Genomic DNA, 23,952 nt, shown 5'->3' on the forward strand with positions numbered 1-23,952 from the left:
AATCTAAGCAACATACATTTTAACTTTCACTGAAATTTATGTACAGGGACTGTTCCTTTATGCACTTTATAGATATTCATAGTGATCTCATATGGGAAAGCAGTCAGAAGAGTGGCAGACAGCATACCTAAAAAATTAAGTTTGGAGCACTGCAAAGATCCCAGCCTGTTACACTTGGTAGTAACAAAGTAACCATCACTGTATCATGCATATACCTACTACTGAAATGGATCGGCACTATCAATAACTTGCAGTGCTGAGCTGTTTGTGTGAGCTTTTTTTCATTTAGTTTAAGAAAACATAAAGCAATTCTGACATTCAGAAACACCTCAAGAGAGGTGGCTTTCTGTAAGAACATCTCATCTTTTCAGCAACACTAGATAAAATACTGCAACTCTAGCAGAGAATTAGAAGGAAAATTATCACTAGAATAATTCATTATAAGTTCCTAAAAAATTGATTTTTTTCTCTCTGATCGCCAGTTTTGCTTTGGTTTAGAGTATTATGGAACTCTTACATAAAGAGATACATTATTCTTAGACTTTTTTCAGTGCATTAAACTTCCCACCACAAGACATTTTTCTTGATAAATATTTACATTAAGAAACTGGACAGAATAAGAGAGGCCTTCTGACAGATCTCAACTGTAATTCTTGATGTAAAGACATCAAAAGACAGACCCATTTCTAGCAGGAATTGGCTTCAATCCTATTTGTTCACATCAATAATCTTTAGACAGTGATGTTGCTTCACTGGTACAGTTTGTGGACAAGACAAAAATTGGTGGAGACTTGTTAAATCACTTGTCAAAAAACACATTTCAATACAGCCAAATGCAACCAATTAATGTGGAGACAAATAATGCAGGCAGTACGTACTGGATAAGAAACTATCTTGGCAAGCAGTGCCTTTGAAAAGGATTTAGAGGTTGTCACAGATAATCATTTCAACATGCTCTTTCCATCTTGTGCTTTGGCAATGGGGAGTAATGCACAAAATTAAGCTATCTTGCAATCTATTCTGTATTGGCAAGACTGTTATGGGATGACAGTGAAACAATTAGTTTTCCACATTTGAAAAAAAATATGGAAACAGCAGACAGAGTTTATGTGATAGAAAAAAATATTCCAGAAGACAAAAAATTTGGAAGCTTAATATCAGAGCATATAACATAAAAATCAAGGAACATCATTTACTCAGCTCCTCAAAGAGACAGAGAAGTGATTCGTGCAGTGTCAGAAAATGGATCTAGTAGTAAGTTGTGCACATTCTTTGGCAAAGCAAAGCAAGATGACAGTTGATGGAAGCTAGAGACAACATGAAACTTCAAATAAATTGATTCTTTTTCTAACTGAACTTAATCACTGTTGGAAAGTTAGAGCCTCTAGAACTTTGCATTTAGAGGTTGGGGGGTAGAAAAACCCCAAACCAAAATCCAAACTGTCCTGTATGCAGGAAGCTGGGTTTGGTGGCAGTGAGTCTCATAGTGTCTCTTAGTTCCATGGAAAAGGAAGGAAAAATCTATGTTATCATCTGCATGCTGAAGTTTACATATTCTGGGCTCTTTGCCTTTCTCTGAAGGATCAGACATTGGCTAAGTGGGACACAAAATGCTCTTTAAATCATTTAAATCATCTTTAAATGATGATTTTTTTGGTATTTCTTTCTCACATACCCTGTCAGTTTGCCTCAATAAATCAAATGGTGCTAGACACAGCTAACACTGTGATATCTCTGGGTCTCTTTGGGGGTAAACTGTACACTTCTGAAGACTAAAAAGCCTTCATCTAAATAAATTCATAGAATTGAATATAAACAGCATTTGAGGAAAAAAAAACCATGATGACTGACCTTACACAGAAGATTGGACTCACAGATTTGATTTGCTTTCATTTAAAACTTAAGACCATGAAATGTATTACTCATTACAAAGCTAAGGAAAATAATCTTTTAAATGTGATTTAGAATAACTGATTTAAGCATGACACCTTTCTATACCACTTGAAAGCAGCTTCTATATTCAAATGTACTTAGCTGTGACCTTTCCCTAGTCTCTCTTTTTAATTAGAACACTTAAATTATCACGTTCAATCACAGAACAAAATCTATTTGTATAAAATTATTTACAACATTTTATGCATCCTTTAACAACTCTATGAACCTCATCCAAGGCTCACTGAAGTCAGCAGGAATTACTCATTAATTCAGACAGGCTTGGCACAGCAGCTAAAGTTATAAAATTGGTCTACACGGTTTCAGCAGAAAACCTGAGGTTGAAATCAACTTGTACGACTGAGATAAAATGTTAGGGTTATGTAGCATATTTAAGGGAAATAACTGCACATTCTTAAATCCCTTACACCAACTTTTCTATAGAAGAATTACATATATGTCTAAAAGGATAGGATGGATATTATACTGAGGAGCAATATCTAATATAGGTGTATTTCACATTCCAGTCAAAAGAATGGCTAAAATCATTCAAGATAGCTAATTTTTTTAAAAATTTCACTATTAGAACTATGTGTTCAGTTTATGAAGACTTGCTTGATGAACCAGCTCTAAGAATGACACTAAATGCTATAGATAAGGAAAGAGAACATTTTTAATAGTAACATTCAGATGACAGCAGAGCTAAATAACCAGTTCAGCTGAGATTCCTCTGTACTAAACAGTGTGTAAAAGTACCCCTTGTGATTTGGCAACTGGTGTGTGCCACCCACCATGGAAAAACATAAAGCTCTCAGCCAATTTTACTTGCAAACCTCTGTCATACTAAGACTGGCTTCAACTAATCCAACTTTGGGCACCTCATTTAGGTGCTTAGAGATGGAACTGACAGTCTGTGTCATGCAAAAATTGGAACACTTGGGTAGCAACAGCCTGAAGGGTGACTGTCAAAGAAGGAGATGACTAAAATAAAGTGAGATTAATCCAGACTTAAAATCAAGAAAAGCAGTAGTTTCAATTCATGCAAGGAGAGAAGAAGACAGTTTTTATGTTGTTTTGCACAGTCACTGGATTCAAATTAAACATATCTTCATGGTCCCCTTGTTAATGACACTAGCCGAGTTGTATGCGCTTGGGTAATTTCCAGTCATCTGCCAATCTCAGCACAAAAGGACCAAACACAAACTAATAGGCAAATGGAGGGTTTATTAAACTAAGAATTTATGAGCTGTCATAAAATTGCCTTGACTAGTAAATATTTCTGTTTGTTCTGGCTTTAGGAGAAAGGAACTTTCATTTTATGATCATTTGTTTATACCTAAAGCTTTCTTTTCAGGACTAAACCCCCATTTTGCTAAATATTAAGGAGTTCAGTGTCACTGATTTTGTAAGAGTATGATTGTATCTTGGCAGCAAGCATCAATTCTAAAATTCCCATTTCCTGACTAAAGAAAATTTTCAAGGACAAATAACTTTGAAATTACTTTGAATTATGTTATTCTAAAATTCAAGCAAACCCCTGGCCCTCTCACACTTGATAAAAATCACATTTCATAGTTCCACTATGATTAGCTAATGATAAGCTCAAAGCACTGTAGATGCCAACAAATAATATCATCTAGTTTTATGACAAATTTCTTTGTGCATATTTATGAGTGTGTATCTAACACACAAATAAACAGAAATATGCATATTTTTGAAAGCAAAGGGATCTTGGCCTAAAATAAATTTAAAAAAAGGAAATCAAGTGTCTTAAGAAGGCTGATTTTAGCATATTGGTTTTGGATATTTCTGCATATCAACATACATGTATTAGTTTCCCATATATACAAATCTTTCATGCACTGCAGACAGTAAACACAGATCTCCAGATTAATATGCATATCAATCCTCTTCTGTTCATATTTCTAGAAACACAAGTTTGCATCTAAGAGTATATCAGGACCGTGCAGGCTTTTACAGTAGCTGATGATCTCCACCAGAATACCCCACTCTATGTTTTTATCATGTATTTGTCCATTAGCCTACTCAAGTCTAACCAGCAGTTTAATCATAAGATCCATCTCTAATTGGTCAGTCTCTTACTATTAACATGCAAATATCATACCAAAGAAATTAAGGATTTGGGGAGAATAGGACAGAGGGAAGTCACACAAGAGATATCAATGACTAAATTGATACTCTGGCTTCAACAACTCTTTGACAACTGTGCTGTAGCCATTGATAGAATTCTGAGTAAAGATAGTTCTATTGAAATCTTTCTAACAAAGAACAGACACAAGGTACACCAGCTGCAGGCAAATAACCACATCCATATAAAGAAGGAAAATACTACATGGAACAAAGGAAGCATAGCTGTAGTCACACAGATAAGTACCATCTGCAGGCTTGTTAAAATGAGGATTTGGGTAGTTCACTAGCTCTGCTTCTGGACCTGAATCTCGTGAGAGGTGCAGCCCACCTTACCAGTAACAGAGAGGGGCTAGAGCTGGACTGATACCACTTCCCAGCCCAAGCACATGCCTCTATCATGTGGAAAGTGATCCCAAATGATCTTGCAAAAAGCTACAGGTTCAAAAACTAGGATGAGCATTTCCTGACTTATCCTAACCTAAATTAGTCCTACAAACTTATTTCTCACAAAACCACCAACCGTGCATTTAGAAATGGCATCAATAAAATGTATTTTTTCAGTGTCATCTCACTCCTTCAGCACTAGGGCTAATAAAGATCCATCAAAGATTTCTGAGGCAGTGTTTGCATGCCTGAACTGCAGTGAGCATATGCAGCAACGCTGGCACTGTCTGGAGGTGCTAGACTGGCTTTGCGTGTGACAAAGACTTGATCAGTGCTTGAGCCCCTCTGGGATTTCCAGGCAGAGTGTCCTTAGCATCTCTCTGAACAAAGTACCCAGCCAGAAAAAAGGAACTATAGCGTTGCTGCAATAAAATAGCTGAGGGAAAAAAAAAACTGAGGAAAGAAAAGGGAGATTTGTAACTCAAAAGTGCTTTACTGTTGGTCTTAATTGCTATCCTAGGATTTTGCAATGAAACTCTGCTGTCTACCGCTGCACATGAATCACGACAGTGCCAATGAATTTCTAGTACTAAGATGAAGTAATGAATAAAATATATTAATGGCCACCAAACACAGTTATTTTACATTATGAATTATCTCCAGTGAGAAAGGGTTAGTTTATTTGAGTTACTTTTATATTTCTGAAAATCTCCTTAGAGCATTAAATATTTTATACCAGTTGTATCCTCAGCTGAGACAATTACCATAAAAACAGATGAAATAGTTTTCATTTATCCTAAAATACAGAGGTATCTTAATATTTTTATGAAACAAATTCAGAAATTGCACATGATGTAGAGTACCTTTATGGAACCAGGTATTTAGATAGCAAGAGTAATGGTTTGAGAAACTCTTTAGTCAATTATTTTAAGCAATATATAGAGGGATGTAAAAATCTTCATTTGAAACCTCGAACACTTCTGAATATCTAGCTTAAGAACTACTGCCTAGCATTCAGCTTGCAAATTTATTTTCTGACAGACACATGCTGTTGAGTGTCTTTTCAACATTCAAAATATTTTCTTCTTCAGAGTTCTGCAGTTTCTCCAGAAAGAGATCTTCATGCCACCTCACAACTCTTCAATATTTCTGGTGTATGCAACAGCCTGACTCAAGCAAGGAAGATGTTTGTCACTGAGATTTCAGGTGTCCAGCTGACTGCACTGCAGGGCAGTAAAATCAGCCTTGGTGCAGTAGACTACTATGTGGGTCTTCCAATTTGGTGACCATCGCCTTCTGATGCAGGGAACTGACATTTTCAATTCATTTTCCCCCATAGTTTTGCAGTATATCTGTCCAGTGACCTTTATGACCTGAGGCAAGAATCATTTATTAAATAATTCTCTTGCAATCTTATAGTTGACGCATGTAATACGTCATATAGCAACAAGATTTGCCTTTGCTATTATGAACAGTTTGATATATAAAGCTTTCTAATCTTTAATCAAAGATTTTTATAGCTATTTTTTAGGAGTTCAGAGGAAATTATGCTTTTAAATAGGCAAGATGTTACAGCTATTTCATACAGAAACATGTAGAATGATAGACAAGTTTCTAACAGGGTCTGGAAGTTTAGCTTGTGAATGCCTGGAATATATAAGTTTCACCTTAAGTCACAAAAGCTATTACACTCTATCTTATTATATCATAGAACATGTATAATCAGATCACTGTAAAACACTGGAAGAAAAAAAAAGTACAGAAAAAAAACATTTGCTCTCACTGCTGAGTTTTAGACACCACATTATGTTATGGCTCAGTCTTATTGAAAGAGCTTTTCTACTTACTATCAAAAAATGGACGTAGATACTTGTTGTATCCTTTTATTATTTTTTGTATAGTTGGAGGTAGAATTTCACTTTTTCCTTCAGCTTCAGGAACTTGCATTGACCTAAAAGCAATTGAAAATGAGGATGCTTTAAAAAGACATTATTAATTATAGCAGAGGTGACATTCTAAGAAAATCCTGTATTAGTTTCAAGGGTACTGTTGATTACTGTCCATCAGACAACATATTATGAAATAGATGCATGTTAGCATTTTGCAGCACTGTAAAAAAAAAAATTCCCGAAAATATCAGATTTCATAATCTAGATTAATCTCTTACAGGAAAAAAATATCACTTTCATAGCTTAAAGTCTATCACTTCTTTAAATTTTATTATTTCTTAACTCTTCACCTGAGAAACAATCTTCTTTAATACTTTATCTGTAAACAGAGCATTATTGTCATAATCTAGGAATGTGGAAGAGATAATGACTGTTTATTTCAGTATTTAAAATTAAGCTTCTTTTTACGTAATGAAATACATTACATTTAGCTCTCAGAGAGAGAGAGAGAAACCAACGTCAAAGACTAGTGCATAAAAACACTCTTAAAATTCTGCTTTCACAACACAATTTTTAAATAGGTTATAGAAATAATCCTGTTGGGCAAAGTCAGTGAAGCATAGTAAGAATTCAAATACCTTGTTTGTTCAGAAACAGCTACAAATACAATCCATAGAAGTAAATATAAAGAATTACAAACCCCATTTTTACCCTGGGGTCCCTGCAATGGTCCCATGGGGGGTTCAGGACACAACAGTCATTAGATGAATGAATAGTCTAAGGAGGATATATAGCAAAATTGCAATTCTTTACTCAGAATCCTTCAGGATTCATTTTTATATATCCCTCTTCACCTTTTATAGGCCTTAATGGTTAGCAGCTGTGGGGGGACACTTGTGGCCCTTAAGAGCTGTTACACTGTAGGCAGCAGTCCCACAGCCTTTTGCAACCAGACTTATCTATCTCGCATTGGCCTCTTTAGCCACCAGAGCGCTTGTAGCAAATGTGGGTAGAGCCCTTCCCAAATCTTCATTTGCAAAGCCCAGCTGTGATGCTGATGATGAAGCAGTCCCACAGCAAAAGATATTATAACCTTGCTCTTAATTTCTACCTAACCCCTAAGGTGAGTACCCCAAGACTGTGAGCAGGGTGTGCTCACCCATCACAGATTCAGGCTGTGCTCCTCATTAATTAAAACACAAATGGTACTGACCACTTGTTGCCAATGATTTGAAAAAAGTGGGGTATGAATTACGAAGGTGAGAAGCAGACAATTGATTGACTCAATCAGGCTCAGCTGGCTGCAAGCAGAGGCATTGTCTCTGCTGATGGAGAGCAGCCACCTATATATTCATCAGGAGAGGGATTCTCTGTTTTTTACTTCCTTGCATGAGAACTGAGTGGTCACTAAAAGTGACTAGCTCTGCCCCTTAGCTCTCACACAGTAGGTATCAAGAGCTGTAGCTGTGGTGGTTTGGCCCTGGGGAGAAGAAACTAATAATAGGTAAGGGGATACCAGTGTTTTGTGGTCTTTCTTAATACTGCTAAATCCTCACTGAATTTCTTATTCCCAGCTTTTCTTAGAGCTACTCCTGAAAACTCTTGCTTGCTCTTCTGCATTATATTTCTTGGTCTTCTGTAGCTTGCCAAAGCTTGATCTTTTGTTTTTAATTTTGCTCTGTTTCTGAGAAAGTTTGAGTTGTTCTGTCAGGAAACTGTGGTTTTCATCCACTAGGAATAATCCAGCATTTTAAACTGGCATAGCTTAAATGCTAAGATGATCTCACTGAATGCGCGTGGCCAAATCACACTGTGGTTTTAGATGTGGTGTCCACTGGCCTGAAGTGCTGCTATTGCTGTGTAATTTTCTGCTCACCAGAACCTATTCCCACAGAAGTAGCTGTTTTTCATTAGCTGCCTTGTAATACATATAGTTTAGATATTTGAATAGTCCTATAGTCTCCCTTATTTTGTCTCTGTTTTTTTTTTTTTATTTCTGTATTGCTAGAGAACTATGTTATTACTTTACTCAACCTTAAGAGTGCTCTTGAGTAATGCCAGCATTGAAATAAGGGAAGTTTCTCCTGTAAGTTTTGTCCTAAAGACACAAACACACCTCAAATTGAGTTGAAATATGAATATAAAGACCTGTTTTATGTTGCACAAAGGTGTTAAAATTAGAAATGTACTTGAATGTAGTTGATTTCTTAAATACTGTACTTCTAATTGATATCTAGGCTTTTGTAATTTACATATAAATTTTAGCTAAGTGTTTAGTGATCTGCAGGAGTTTAATTTCACAGCAGAACTGGATTGTTCTTGAGTAAGTCTTACACACCGTGAAACATAAAGGAAAACTTGTTTCTTTTCCACTGCAGGGGTATAATATTATTCTGCTGATCAGTACGCAATTGTAGAGAGCTCTGATTCATTACCTGTAACAGCTATTTTCTGAAATACAGCTTTAAAACTTTTTATGCAAGTCCTTCCCTTAAATCACCTGAGGTAATTCATGATTCCCCTCATTAAAACATGATGTGTAGCTTTGTATCACTGGTCTTTTGAATGTTATGGTTAAGTAAGAACTTGTTGGCCTGGGAAAGCTGCCGTGCAGTAACTGAGGCTCTGAATTAACGAGGCACTGTCCCTTGTGTGCTATCTGGCCATACAATCTTTGAGAAGACCTATAAGCCAATATGTGAGAGGAACCTGATGCCTCCTAAATGTGAGTGTGTGGTGTTACCATCCTGCTAACTTTGGGGATACTCAGAAGCAGATTGTCAGTGTTGAAAGACAAGGAATCTACAGAAGTTATGTGCCTTAAGGGGTTTGGCTTTTCTGTGTTTTAAGGAATGATGCTCTGTTTCCTTTAACGTGCTCTTTGATTCACATCCTCTCTTCATTGCTAAGCAAGAGTGAGCTCACAGCTCCAAACATTCACAAAGGATAAAAGTAAAAGCTGAGATTCATTCCACTTATGCATGTGCATCTTCTCATCAATTCATCTAAGCTTCTCTTTTACCCAGTGTTTCTGTTGTTATATTTAACTATATGTTTTATAGTTAAATGATGATGTTTTAGTTCCTCCATTTTCTTAATGTATGTGAAATACACTGGCATGCATTTAAGTATGGAATTGCCTTGAAACAGCTGTTCCATCCACTGAGGAGAGAACATGCTTTTACACAACCAAACCGAGTATATTTGTCAGCTGGGAATATCTATCTGTTCTGGGCTGTCAGTGCTTTAAATGCTTTAACTCATCAGGTTCAATGACCTATGCTTGCTTTCATAAAATCTGAATTGCAATTATTTATTTTCCCTAGTTATTCTTATGGCTCAAAAACTTAGTATTTTTATAGACTTGGCTATACTTGGAAGGTACAACAACTGCTTGTTATTTAAGATACTTTCAAGTTAGTATCTTAACAGAATGGGGTAACTGGAGGGGAAAAAGGGAACATTTGCCGTAAACCATAGTATATATCACCACTTTAAGCAAAAGTACAGTCTAGACACATGTACGAGAATATTCTTCCTGGCTATTTTTTGTCAGAAGTTATGTATCATGGAAGAGACAGAAACACCTTAGAACTGAGAGAAGATAAACAAAATGCCAGATACAGTCTGAGCAAGTTTTTGAAGCACTCCCCTCAGGAAAACAAGAATAAAAAAAGCTTTATTTCAGGCAATTCACTGACATGAAAAGGGTTTACAGATGTAAATAAAGGTGTTACTTCTGGTTTCATACTTGTGCTCAACGATAAGGCTTTTTTATCGTCTTTACAGATAAACTGTAGCAAAATCTACTACATCATTGATTAATTCTCTGCAAAACAGACAGTACTGTCACCATTTTTTTGTTAAATGGTGAGGTTGAAACTGTAGTATTATGCTACCACCTACCAGATATAGGAACAAACACTGAAGTGACATACGTACTCTTAAGCTCAGTCGAAAAAAAAAAAAAAAGAAATAAACATCACACAGAATTTTCTGTCTCTGGCTCCGTAAACCCAGGTTAACATTCTTTAATTTGAAAACACTCTTTCTAAAACAAATGGGAGCCCTTCTTAAGACTAAATAGCATACATTTACTTAAGCTGATTCCTGACAATGATTTGAACTGCGTGTTCTATTGACTACTCAGATAAATTTGTCTCAATTTTTTCATTTCTACTTCTTAAAAAAAATTTAAGTTTCATTCGGGAAGGGAGAGACAGAAAGGGAAAAAAAAACAACCCCACACCATTACTGATTATAAAGCACTCACTAGAGGAAACTCTTCACACATTAACCAGAGCTTACACAGGTGGGTTATCTAAGGGACCACTTGGGGAGAAATCATGTTCCTTGCTTTGGGTGCACCTCAGCCCTTGGATATTGCTCAGAAATATTTCTGTGTTTTAGTGCCAAGCAGGATCGTTTTTGTTTTAAGCAGCACTTTCACAAATGCCTCTGCACTGGAAAAATGCATCTGTATACCTAAGCATCATCTTGTCTGTGAGATAACCAAGGGACAGAGCTGCTTCTCGGCCTGTGTTTGGATTTGGGTGCAACAGGACCACATCAGCTCAGTGCAGTGCACTTGTGTCTAAGCTAAACAGGTGTTGTGTATGCACGTGACTCCCATGGATACTACACAGGAATGAACTCTGTGCTTCTGGATACTCAGAGCCATATGAAGCTGTAAGAAAACTCATAAAGTCTGTCTGATAATAATGAAGGCAACTATATACCACAGGCTGAGCTTCTGGGGGAATTTTGCCTCCTTATTACTTAGATGCTCCTGTAATTTTGTTAATCTCTTAGCAATGTTTTATTATTGCTAAGCCATAAGTCATCTAGTTATTACAGAATGTGGCAAGTCTCAGCTAATGAGGAAGGAAGGTGGAATTAGAGCAAGTGTGTTCTGGACAAAGACCTCTTTATAGTACTGAAAAAGGTGGGGGAAGTAGATGCTTTAAACTCCCTTTCAGCAGACTGTTCCACCTGCCCCTACAACTGAGTGAAAGTCTGTCTGCACACCCATTTGAGCTAAAGCTCAGGCTGAATCTTATACTGAGGAATTTAGTGAGAGATGAAGTAGATTAGGCAATTCTAGATAGAGAATTGGCTCACAGGCTTTAAATACTTCAGTTGAAGCTGATGGTGACAATGTTTAACCATCCATGCTTTTGTTTTCTTATTAGAATTACTTATAAAGAATATTTTTCCCCATTTTTAAAGCAGCAATATATTTTAAGTGCTCCATTTCTATCTTAAGGTTTTTTTGTCATGGCAACTACAGTTTTAGAAGGGTTGCTTGTACACAGAAGGGATCATTTTCACTTTCCAGCTTAACACAACTCAGATTTCCTCAAGATTTCAGGATTTCATCAACAGAGAATAAGAAAACAGTATTTTGAAGAGGTAATTCTTTCTAAGATACTCTCCTTTTAGTGCAAAATTATGATTTTTACTATCTCAAGCTTGTAGTAAATCCAGGTGGACTGTGTGCTTCTGTCCTTGGGCAAGGTACTATGCTACAGGCAAGGACCTTGTGCTCGTCTAAATTTGTTAAGCATCTGAAATGCTATTCACACTCTCTACCCAGTCATCCTCCATTCAGTGGATCATTTGTTTAAGTTAAATTTCATTCTTTTTTTTTCCCCTATCCATGTTTCCAATTAAAAAAATCTGTAACTCAATCCAGGCAGCTGAGATTCATGAAGTTCAGTCCTGTATTTCTGTTATTAATACCCCAGATCTTTAATATTTGTAAAAGACAAGATTCAACTGTCAAGAGGATTTAACTTTGTTACCTGGTCAGATATCTTTCCAATTATAGTAAATTTATTATAAAATAACTGATAGTATTATAAATTGAAGAAATAATAATTTTTAGCAAATAATTCTTACCTATAGAGGATCAATAGAAAAAGGGCTCTCAGACTGCAGCACTTAAGACTATACATTGTCACAAGTTGTTTCAGAAGTTCTTGTGGCTCCTAAAAACAAAAGGTGCAGAGGTAATGTTTTACAACGTATTTGCTTTTAAAATACACTAATTTCCCAAGGTTTTCAACACTTGTATCTTGAATAGCTTCCACTATAAATGTATTGGTAAATATCTACATCAATTAGAAAACTCTCAAAACTTCAAAAAAAGAGATGGCATCAGGACTTATTTAACTTATCAATAGAAGACACATTCCAGTAACCTATAGCTCTTTCATTTTTGCCTATGCCCTTTAAATATTAAGAAAATTGCTAAAAATATAAATATATATATTATACATAAATATATAAAAATAATGTATTCATGTGCAGGAGAATTGCAAACACAGAATTTTTTCTTTCCTATTCATGCTTGTAAATGAGTGCATATCTGGCATATCAGTACACTCCTTGCAATGGAAACACATAACCCCATCATAGAACACAGAGCTGTTTAAGAGCAACATCTCAGGTTCATGGGTAGTATCCATACCTATGACATGTAACTTTGGTAACCCTTTTGTTTACAAGAAAAAATGAAATTACATGCTTCTACCTCTAGCTATTAAAAAAAAAATAATCCTTTGACCCTATATAAATAATCATACATAATCATCCACATTCTGAAAATGTTTGGCGGAGGCAAGATGTTTTCTTCTGAATGGGATTTCTTTGCCTTTGTCAGTATGATTCACATCCAGAATGGTTATTTTAAGTAATCTGTCAGCTCTGTAATCCATTTCTGGATGAAAAGAGTATCAATCCATAGTTTAATGCAGCCATGCAACAGATCTGAAATTCACAGACTGTGCACACTTTTGATATATTTCATCGGAGCAGAGAAATGTTATTTTTCAGACTTGTTTCAAAACTCTAAAAAACCCCACATGACAGGAATGTTACCTACTGAGAATCCGCAAAATAATTTTTAAATGTTAATAAATAAAAATGAAATATCTGTTGCAGGTTTTAGGAAGGGACAATCAAACATAATGTTTTCAGTGTCCAGAATGAGTTTTGCAGGAGTATCTCGCAGATTAATTTCCCAATAAATTGCTACTAGTAAAGAATTCGAAGCTTCGCAACTTGAAGCTTTGTTTCACCATCCTTTAGTAACCAATGGAAAATGTTAGCAAACTTTTTTAACCCCAAAGTAATTTTCCATTCAGTCTGTAGTTCTAGTAAGAGTAATACTAGTGGTATTTACTTAAATTAATGCCATGTGAATGGTACATGACTTTTACGTAACAGTGAAGTGACAAAATGAGTTGTTAATGTCTCTAAAGAAAAAGGAAAGCCATTTAAATGGCTTTTTAAACGAGTAAACATTCTCAGCATCTTTGATACTTTAGGCATACACCAGCCTGGTAAATATTAATGTCAAAATAAGTCATATGCTCCTCCTGACTTCCATAGAAAATCACGCATGAGACGTTAAGAGAGCTGGTAATAGGAAAAAACAGCACAAATGGGCAGATGGTGTTGTCAGAACATTGCTCTCTACATGCTGATTCTGTAACACTCCTGGTGCAGATCGTGGGATCTCTTTTGCGTGTCTCGTTTTGGGCTTGGATGCTTTCTACATTCATTATGTTTATCTCACAGGAAAATACGCTAAAAATAAAAAGCCTCTTACTGACTTTATAAGTACTTCATAAAGCTGCTTTTACATTTAGCTTTTGAATTGCTACTATGAGCTCCTAATATGTCTGAAGATCCTTTATAAACAGATTAAGGGAACCTATGGATATTTCTGTACTTATTTGATTTTAGCTTTTACAGTACTGAAGATCAAAAGAAGTGGGCTGATTACTGATTTCTTTCTAAAGCAGCTGGTTTACCTTTAGATCTTTACCAACATCCAATATAGCAGTTTTATGGGAGGATGGGGTGGAGAATTTTGGTCTTTAACATATGAAAGGTCAAATCCATAACACAGTGCAGGGATTACTTTTGTATGCTCAGAGAGAGCGTGGAAATAACAGGAAGGAGAGCATCTGTAATTTCTATATAAGAAATACTAATCAAGAGATCTAATTGCCATGTCAACTGGCATCCCATCACTGCAAAGATACACTGCATGCCAGTCACGGAAGAGAACTGGGCAGCTATTGAAGTCCTAAGAGGTTTCACAGCTAATACTTAAGCTGGATACATAAATCTCTGCTGCATGTGTGTACACGTTTGCATGCACACACACATTTTCTCTGCTGCCCCTTTTTATGGGGCTTACTGAGCTGGTTTGTTCTGTTGAAAAGCCTGCCTCTTGGCATGTTTGCACATCTGGACCTTTCCTGTCATGCATTTCTTTGTCAAATACTATACATTCACAGCAGGATTACTTCTTGCTTATGTGTACCTATGTAACTACTGGTATTTAAAACTAGTTCAGCAGAACCCATAATATTTTCCTCTCTCACAGAGCCTAGAAAAAGACACATAACTTGTTTTCTGCAAAGAATATTGAGGCATTTGGTTTAACTAGACAGACTTCATGATGTCCAAACTATTATGCATATATTGACACATCTTCATGTTCTAAACATATCATTAAGTAATTGAGGTGAAGGTAAAAAATCTGCCACAGTTTCTCATACAATGGGACAACAACACTTTTCTACTTTTAATCACATCAGATTAGGACTGTAAATGTTATCTGATGTTTTGGCATTTCTCTTGGGAATTCAGTATTTATTATCTTCAGCATGACAGGAAAAGTGAATTATGCAAGTTTTATAAACCTTTGAGATTGAAATGGGATGAGGCAGACAGCTGGCAGAGGTAGTAGTAGTATCCTAAAATTTCACTGGAAGTGAATTTTGTGTGAATGAATCAAAGGATGAGATGCCTGTTATACCAAAATATCTTATGTGCAAGTGGATGCATGGGAAAGACTAAAAATTATTAGATAATACACTTTGTCATATGGTAGTAGCCATATGCCTGAATTCCCGTGGCTGTTACTGCAGGCATCTAAAACTGTGTGTAGAATTATCTTAAAATAAAAAGCAGATGGTGGGTTTTAGAATATCAGCTGAATTAGCATTGCAGTTGCATTTTACTTCCTGATCCAAACTGTTGAATGACAGTGCCTTTAAATGCTTAACTGAAAAGCAGCTAGAAAGTCAGAAGCGATGCACCCAAAATGCCAGGGAAGTACAACTACCTCCCCTGCTCTGGATTCCCCTACTTGCACTGTCTACTAGAACTGCAATGTAACCAGTGAGATTTTATATTCTTTACTTCATCCTCTGTTTGTTAGATCAATATGAACCAACTGGAGGGGAAATGGTGGAAAGCTGGAAATACTAAGGACTCAGTGGGAGAAAGGTAGTGGGGAAATGGAAGGCAGCTACAAGATAAGATTAAAAGTAGAGAGGCAGACAAAAAAAAGGAAAAACACCTACAGGATATGGCCCCAAAATACCACTGTCACTTGCAGATTCTTCATTCATTCTTCACTCCTGCCCTTGCTTTTATTAAATTGGCACCTGACACTGTATTGCCATTTTCATTGGCTTCTCTTGTTCTGACCGGTCTTCCTTACTATTTTAATTTCCAAGTTACAGAGGAAATAATTTATTTCCCTTCAGCTGGCAACTAAGCCCCACACAGTTTCTCACTCACTACTGCCTTGTGGGGAGAGAACTGGAAGAATAAAAGTGAGAAAACTCATTGGTTGAGATAGAGAATCTAACAGGTAAAGTAAAAGCCATGGGTGCAGGCAGGTGTTCAGCCATCCCCAGGAAAACAGGGCTCCATCGTGTGCAATGGTGACTAGAGAAGACAAATGCCATCACTCCGAGTGCCACCCACCTCCCACCCCTTATTCCCCCAACATTACATTCTGAGCATGACACCATATGGCATGGAATATCCCTTGGGTCAGTTGAGGGTCAGCTGTCCCAGCTGTTTTCCCTCCCAACTTCTTGTGCACCCCCAGCCTCCTCACTGGTGGACAGATGTGAAAAGCACAAAAGGCTCTGTGCAAGCTCTGCTCAGCAATACCTAAAACTTCCCTGTAATATCAGGACTGTTTTCAGCACAAATTCAAAACACAGCCCCATACCAGCTACTGTGAAGTAAATCTACCCCAGCCAAAACCACCACAGCTTGGAAAAGTCAACTGCATACAACAGACTGACAGTAGCCACTAACAGAAAGCACTTTCTGGAATAAAGTGCTGTGCTATCTGTCTTTGTTAATCTGGATGCCTGTTTATAATAGCTGTAGTTTCATGATACTTCCTAAGGGTCCCTGAAATATACAGATCATGAAAGAGAAGGAAATGCAAAATTTTCACACATGAAAATATTTTCTCTTTTTAGGATTAATACTGCAGAGTCTGCAGCTTGAGTGAAAAGCAACAAGAGGGTTTTTTTAATGGGGCAAATTAGAAAGAAGGAATAAAACACAGCAGCAGCAAAACTCCAGGTCTAAATGGAGAATTGACTGATGAAAGTGGACAAATGCATGTGTCTGCATCCTATTACAAGGGGCACCATCTTATTTGGCTGACAAACTGGCTTTTGGCATACCAGCTAGCTTGTTTCTAAACCTTAGGCACATCTGACCTTGTCTAGCATAGGCATAAACCATGTAGGTCTCCTTGGGCAAGTAATCAAAGTAGGATTGGAAAGTAGCTGTCTTGTCATGTTTTCTTTAAAGACAGGCAGTACAGGAGCCATCTGTTATGACAGTGTTATGTTAGCAATTGGATGGATGTTAGGTCTCTACTGGTGCTGTATCTGGCAATAGTTCAAAGTGAAATACTGGATTCCAGTTATGCTATAGTGTTCTGATCAATACAATTGGCACATGTGCCAGGTAATAGAAAGTGTCACTTTCTCAAGGAAACACTTGGGAAATTACTCTAATCTGAAAGCATGTTCTCAAGTTCTATGCTCTGCAATGTTTTGTCAAAGATATTGTTCAACAGCAGAAGGTCAGATTGTTAAAATAAGTAGAATGAATTTAAGATTTACCAGAAATGAAAACTGCTTCTCTGATGTAGCAAAATGACCTGTGAAACTCCATAATTAAAAATCATTTATAAATGTATAAGGCATTTCATGAGAGTCTAAAACTTTCCCAAATGAATCTGTATCACAAATATGTTTGTTTATTAAAAAAAATAGCACAGCAAGATTTCAGGCTGTATCAGCAACAACTCACTTATTTCAATGTCACGAATAATGTACAAGTTAACATGTAAAATTACTGTCCTCAAAATACACCTTCTGAAAGGTCAGAATCAAAGTCAAACAAATCTTTTGTTGCAGCCATCTTAATTTTTTTTTTAGTATCAGCACGTCTAACCACCAAAGGAGTAAGGACTAGCCATGCTGCTAATATTTACATAATTAAGTATATGAGTACTGTCTAATTGTTAGAGACATTTGGTGCTCTAGATTGAGCTCTGTATTTCTTGCCAAGTTCCCTGCACTATCAATTTCATGAACATCAAAGCCTTAGAGTAACTTGCATACCCTATAATGGGATTATTTTATATATTTATCTGTTGTTTTCACTCTGTGCATTTTGAATAGATTACATATTGTGGATTAGCTGGGAAATAACTGGCAAGGATGCTGTTAGTGTCACACGGTTTTTCTGGAAAATGAATTTCAGATGCATAACAACTGGGTGTTGAGGATGACAATAAAATTCTAGGAGTTACCTTCATGAGGCAAGTGCCAGATGTCCTATTTCCAACCAGCATAACACTGAACTGAAAGGTTTCAACAACGTACAGAAATGGATGTAGTAATAAGCATTCACAGAATAGATTTTAAGAAATGAATGTGTTCATATAACTGCTTAAAGCTAGTGCTCATTATGAACTCTACTTATATCTATCAACAAATCTATAGCAAATGTGTTATACAGGCTATTTTCTAGTTAAAAAAGGCAGTGAACTATCTCCACTTTGTTCCTAAACGTGGTATTAGAGAGCTAACAATCAAAAGTTTAGCAGATTAGTGGTGTTTGAGTCATGGCTGATGTTTACTGCCATTTGTAATTATCCAAACAAATCATAAGTGTATGGGGTTCTTAATGGTTGTTTATATGCGTATGTAGACTTCTTTTACTTAAATCTTTTGCTCTGTACATCACAGTTCTGTTGTCTGGGCAGCTGGACATCTACATAACTCTGCAAATGTTTGGGTCTTCTTGTACCAAACTACAGGTCTCTAAAATCTGAGACTTTTACTGCCTTTTTAAGGTGTATGTCAATACTTTCAGGTACCCCCCACTCAATCCTGTAGACAGGGATTATCTTCTGCCACACTAGTCTGACAGTCCCAAGTCACAGCCCACCCATGTGGCTTCAATAGAGCAGAGAGGCTGTTTTCCTGCAGTTTAATGGATGAGTGGGTTTGGGTTGAGTCAGAAGTAGGTAACCTTCAGAGGCTGCAAATAATGAATGAAACCTCAAAGGCACCTTTAACAAAGGTTTTGACTGTGCAGGGAGGTGCGAACACTGTGGCTCACACTGATGGCTTGGGTGGTCTTCCATCAACCATCTGAGACCTCACAGCTGTCTAGGTGAGCACCTTAGGTCACTAGGTTTCTAAAGCTTACCCACAAGTGTGGGCTGAGAGCAGATATAGAGCTACTGCAGCACTGATACCATACTTCACTACTGACACAGACCAGGGTAACGTGGTTTTATAGCCTGTAGCAAATATGGAGACAGTTCTGTTTGGGCACTACCAAACAGACATTATTAATATAAATAGTTGAAAATCCAGAAGATTGGACAGAATATGCTGGTTGGGATTAAGAAAATAACAACTTGATTTGAAAAGACAGATGAAATCCTGTCTTTCTGATGTCAGCTTAAATTATTGCTCCTTATGAAAGTTAACAGATCTAGAATATTCTAACCCTTAACCTGGAGGAGAGTCTCCCCACATAGACCCTGATGAATGCCTAAGCAAAGCTCACAGTCTCAAATTGCAGAAACTATGCAGGACCCAACTATTGTGCCTGCAGCTTCCCTCCATGCAGCCTCTGGCATGGGAGAATGAGGGTCATGTCAATTTATGTCACTGAACACATGCTCGAGGCCGTGAGGGAAAAATAATAGCCCTGCAGCAGCAGATTAGGCTCAATCATATCCATCTTCTCTCCTCACTGAATATTTTGCAATGTGCCTTTGAGATGTACGACAGAAAATGAGTCCCTTGGTCTGCAATTAATTTTGTTTGCAGTTGCAAAGGCTTGTTAGTTTGGGGGGAAAGGGGAAGAAAGGAGGGAATCTACCCCAGTGATGCCTTTTTTTTTTTCCATACAAGTTGTGAATTTGAACCATAGATTTTTCTGGTTTTCCTATTGTTATGAACGTCTGAAACCTTCTAGAGAAAGTTTTATTTTTCTGAGTCCTGAAACAAACGCTTCTCAGTTTGAGTCCAAGGTCTAATTTATCACTGAGTTGGTAAATGTCCTGTAACCAGATTTATAAACTAACCATTCTCAGCAGTGCAACAGGATGAAAGACCAGGAAGCAGAAAATCCATTTTCAAAGCAGTTTAGGGTTTTTACAATCAAGGAAGCTCTTGTATTTGAAATTACAAATTAATATAATTAAAACTACTCAGTAGAATCACATATCTTAGCAAATTATAATCACAGGAAAAAAAGCTTTTAATTGTACAACCACACAAAAATGTGACTTGTCAAAGTTGAGTATCCTGGGCTCAGCTGCACACTTTTGTACAGCTAAAGTTGAAGTCAGAGGAGTTATTCTGACTGAGATGTGGAACTGAGCTCAAAGTCATCAGGAATTCGGTCTAAGAGGAAATCACACAAGGGGCTTTGAAAGCAAATAGCATTTTCCAATAAAATATGTATTTGATATTTTTTCCACCGATACAGATTTAACTAATCTTCCCATGTGCTAAGTGTGTGACTGTTGCAGGATCTTCCTTTCCTTTAAGTACAAACTTCTTTAGCTTTATTCTGTGACAGGTCATTAGAATTACCTGGAGTCGTCATGATGAAGAACAACCTTTAAGGACCCTATTTATAAAGTTTCAATAGATATTGTGTATATAGGCAGTTGATTTTTTATATAATTAGGAAAAAAAAAAGCCTGCTAGAGAAATAAAATGCTCTCATTCAATTCAAGTATTCCCTTTCTTCATTACTTGGTACCCAACAACAAGCTTAATGAACATGATCTACTTTCATTTAAATATTATACATCTTTTTAAGTACTAGCACATTGTTCATCGACATTCATTTGAGGTGAGATGTGCAGATTTGCTAAGGAATTGGAGAAAGGGGGAAATGGGAGCTGGCTCTTACATTATCTTTCTGAGAGAAGTTTCTCCAAGTGCCATTCACTGTTTTTAAAAACGAGATTTTGAAGGCTTTTGGGGAGACACTCTTCTTAGATTTGACCTACTTCATTAATAGACATTTGAGTTATTCTGAGTTATTTTAATCCAGCAAAAAAAAACAACAACAGAACCAAAACAGACACAACTGAGCGGAGGGGGAGGGATCAGAAGGGAAGGCAGGAGTGCCCCCGGGAGAGGAGCGGTGCAGGGGACCGGCTCCCGGCGGGAGGTGCCGCGTTCCCGAGCCCAGCGCGCCTTACCTGAGCCGGGGCCGCGGCCCCGCGGCGGGAGCTCCGCGCAGCCTGGCAGCCGGCCGAGCACTGCCGGGCCGCCGGGACGCGGGTTCGAGCCCGCCCACGGCCGGGAGTGGGCGGCAGAGCGAAGGCCCCCCTGTCATTGTAGCTCAAGCCCCCATAGGTGCCTCTAAGCAGCATTGCCCCTTCCCTGCCCCTCCTCCTTTGCTTAATCTCGCTTCCATCCGTTTTCAGTTTGCAGTGTGTTTGGGGGAAAGGATGCTGGGCAGAGAAGTGGTGAGGGATCCCTGACAGTTAAAAGTCTCGGAGGGCAATGCCTCTCACGGCTTCTTTGTTTGCCATGCCTCTGTAGCAGAGCTTGCATGAAACTTCCTGCTTATTGCCTTGATTTTCTTCTTGCAGTTGGCCCATCCCAGCCACCCTGGGTAGAAACTTCCACCCTTGATCTCTATTTGTTGTGGAAATGTTCTGGGCGTCTTTAGGTAACATAATTCGAGTCTTTCTAGGAGTGACTGGAAGAAAAGTGTTAGTTTTGCCGATGTTGCTTTCCTTTCTGACCTCTCACTTCAGGAGCTGTTGGCAGTTTACAGGGAGATGAAAGTACCTTTTTCTCTAAGGAAACAGCATTCCACACAACACAAGATAAAGGAGACCACTTAGGGGATGTGATTACCAGCCTAGGCTGTTTTAGGAAAAGCAACTTATGACAGAATTTATGATCTGCTGTCAGAAATCATTGCATGTAACTAAAATATTGGGGCAGGGGGACAACGCACACACAGACAGGAGCACACCAAACCCTTCCTGACACTGTTGCCAGTAGTAAAATATGGTATTACTGGTCAAAGATGTGAAGGAGAAGAAAGAAGATGATTTCGACTATTTCAGTTTTAACTCCTGGTGCTATTTTGGGAATTAAAGATTTGATAACTGTTGAGGAAGGCAAAGTCTGAGAGGTCCCAATCCTGTATCTTCTAATGAAAACCCTCCTATTTGACTTCCTAGAACATGCTAGTTGCAGTTTATATCAGGAGTAAGCACGTGTTGTTTGCTTCTTCACAGAGTTATAGAACTATTTTGGTTGGAAGGGATCTTTAGAAGTCATCTAGTCCAACCCCTCTGCCATGGGCAAGGATATCTTCTGCGTATCAGATAACTCAGAGCCCTATCCTTCCTGGCCTTCAGCACTGCCAGGGATGGGGCATCCACCACCTCTCTGGGAAACTTGTGCCAGTGTTTCACCACCATTGTTGTAAGAAATTTCTTTCTTATCTAGTCTAAATCTACCTCCTTGTAGTTTGTCCTTTTCCTTAACTTTATTTTAAAACTAGTTACTGACATGTTGTCCTAAGGGGCTATTTTGACATCATGTACCTGCTGTGACTGCACTGGAAGCTCCCCCTAGGCTACAGAACATGAGAAGGTCTGAGGCCCAAAATAGGAGAGGAAAAACACATCTCTCCATGGCAAAAAGCAGAGCAGGTTTCGCTACTGCTGTTTGCCTTTCCACTATAATTATTTTTAAAGCTCTTATTTGTTACTGCATCTGTGAGAGAATTTAAAGGAATGTAAAAACCATTCTTTCCTGAATGTTGATCCAATTATGAGCCAAGAATATGTGCTGAGTGTGCCTGTTCTGGGGTACTTCCCCCTCCATCTCACTTGAACAGTCTGTCTGCTGTATGAAGTATGTAGTGTTAATCTTTTATTCATCTACCAAGTTGAAAGAAGCTTGAAACCTACTGGAAAAAAAAATCCCTGACTGTTTCTGTTGCAGAACAGTTGTAAGTGGGAGAATCGGAAGGTCTGGTCTCTTGTGGCATTTCATAGCATTAGAACTGAGAAAACAGCTTTAAAGATAATTCTGTTAGCAACTGGAGTAGAATCAGTGCGGATTGTTATTCCCAATAGAACTCCAAGCACGGGTTACATATAATGGACAGTATTAGAAATCCTTAAATTTCTAGGGATCTCTTTCTACCTGCTTCTTAAAAATCTCTTTCAAGTTCCCGCTAATTGCAACTCATAATCTAAACAGAATGAAAATATTCTGTTTGAAAACTCAAAGCACCAATGTGCTGTTACCTGTTTCGGTTCACAGCGCTCAAATAGAGAATTCTGAATTCCCACTTCAAGATACTATTTTTTCAGCACCTGTCTGTATTTCAAGGCTCTAAGGCAGCTGTGATGCATTTGAAAGTCTTGGGCAGCACACACTCTCCTCTTCATACAAGAGCCCTGAGCAGTAGTGGTCACTGAGACTCCCGATCATCTGAAGCAACACCTGTGTCACGACTGCTGGAGACAAGCAAGTAAAAGACAACATTAAAATTTAACTGCTGTGGCCTGTAATATTAAGGCTGTCAGAAAAATTTATTGGTTTCTCGTAAAGCTTATGCTAGTCCTTCAGAGTGCCTGTGGTTCTCAGTTTATTGCTTTTCTGTTGGGGCTGTTGCATCCTCAGCAAGGGGTATGTTAGGTTAGGAGCTAACTTACCTGGCACCCACATCCCCTTTGTGCTCCCTGCAGCAGTAGGAGCTCTGAGGCACCAAATGCACATCCTGCCCTTAAGCTAGTCCCAGAAGAGGACAGCTCAATTATTAACCCAAATCTTAAGTCTTTGAATAGAGCCATTCATCAGCTGGGAAAATCAGCTGACTCCATACTCAGGCTGGTAAAGAGTAATGAAATTGTTCTAGAGAACAACTTGCAGAAAAGACTTCTTGAACACAAAATTTAGACGTCCACTGTAAAGAAATCATTTAACTCCTCTGTGCATTTAGTCCTCTTCATCTGTATTGGAGCCCATATTGGGTAAACTGGCTTTTTTAGTAGATTTTCCTTACAGTTTGTAACCTCAGAGTGTTGTTGTAACAATCGCAGCACTGATTAAACAGCATTGTATTCTGTAAAGTCTTTCAACAGCTGCAATGCCAAGAAAAACAGAAAGCACATTGAGCTTTTGGTATTCCAGAGATACCTGGAGATATGTTAAATTCTGATCAGCAGTCTGCC

The 23,952-nt window shown here is 37.8% G+C and overlaps 1 protein-coding gene across 2 annotated transcripts in view; it reads right to left on the bottom strand.

Moving 5' to 3' along the window:
- Positions 1-20,982, bottom strand: part of LOC113949455 (gamma-aminobutyric acid receptor subunit pi-like) — a 47,518-nt gene extending 26,536 nt beyond the window's left edge. The window contains exons 1-3 of one of the 2 annotated variants that reach the window (XM_027648072.1): positions 20,944-20,982; positions 12,258-12,346; positions 6,315-6,418 (exon numbers count right to left, since the gene is read on the bottom strand). In XM_027648072.1, coding sequence (XP_027503873.1) covers positions 6,315-6,418; positions 12,258-12,313 — 160 coding nt within the window. In that variant the 5' untranslated portion in view covers positions 12,314-12,346; positions 20,944-20,982. Of the gene's footprint in view, positions 1-5,330; positions 5,402-6,314; positions 6,419-12,257; positions 12,347-20,943 lie in introns of those variants that run through there. The other variant, XM_027648073.1, reaches the window with a different exon arrangement.
- Positions 20,983-23,952: the final 2,970 nt, after the last annotated feature.

The sequence above is a fragment of the Corapipo altera genome, unplaced genomic scaffold (assembly GCF_003945725.1).
Source record: "Corapipo altera isolate COAL_440 unplaced genomic scaffold, ASM394572v1 56, whole genome shotgun sequence".
In the NCBI taxonomy this organism is placed as follows: domain Eukaryota; kingdom Metazoa; phylum Chordata; class Aves; order Passeriformes; family Pipridae; genus Corapipo; species Corapipo altera.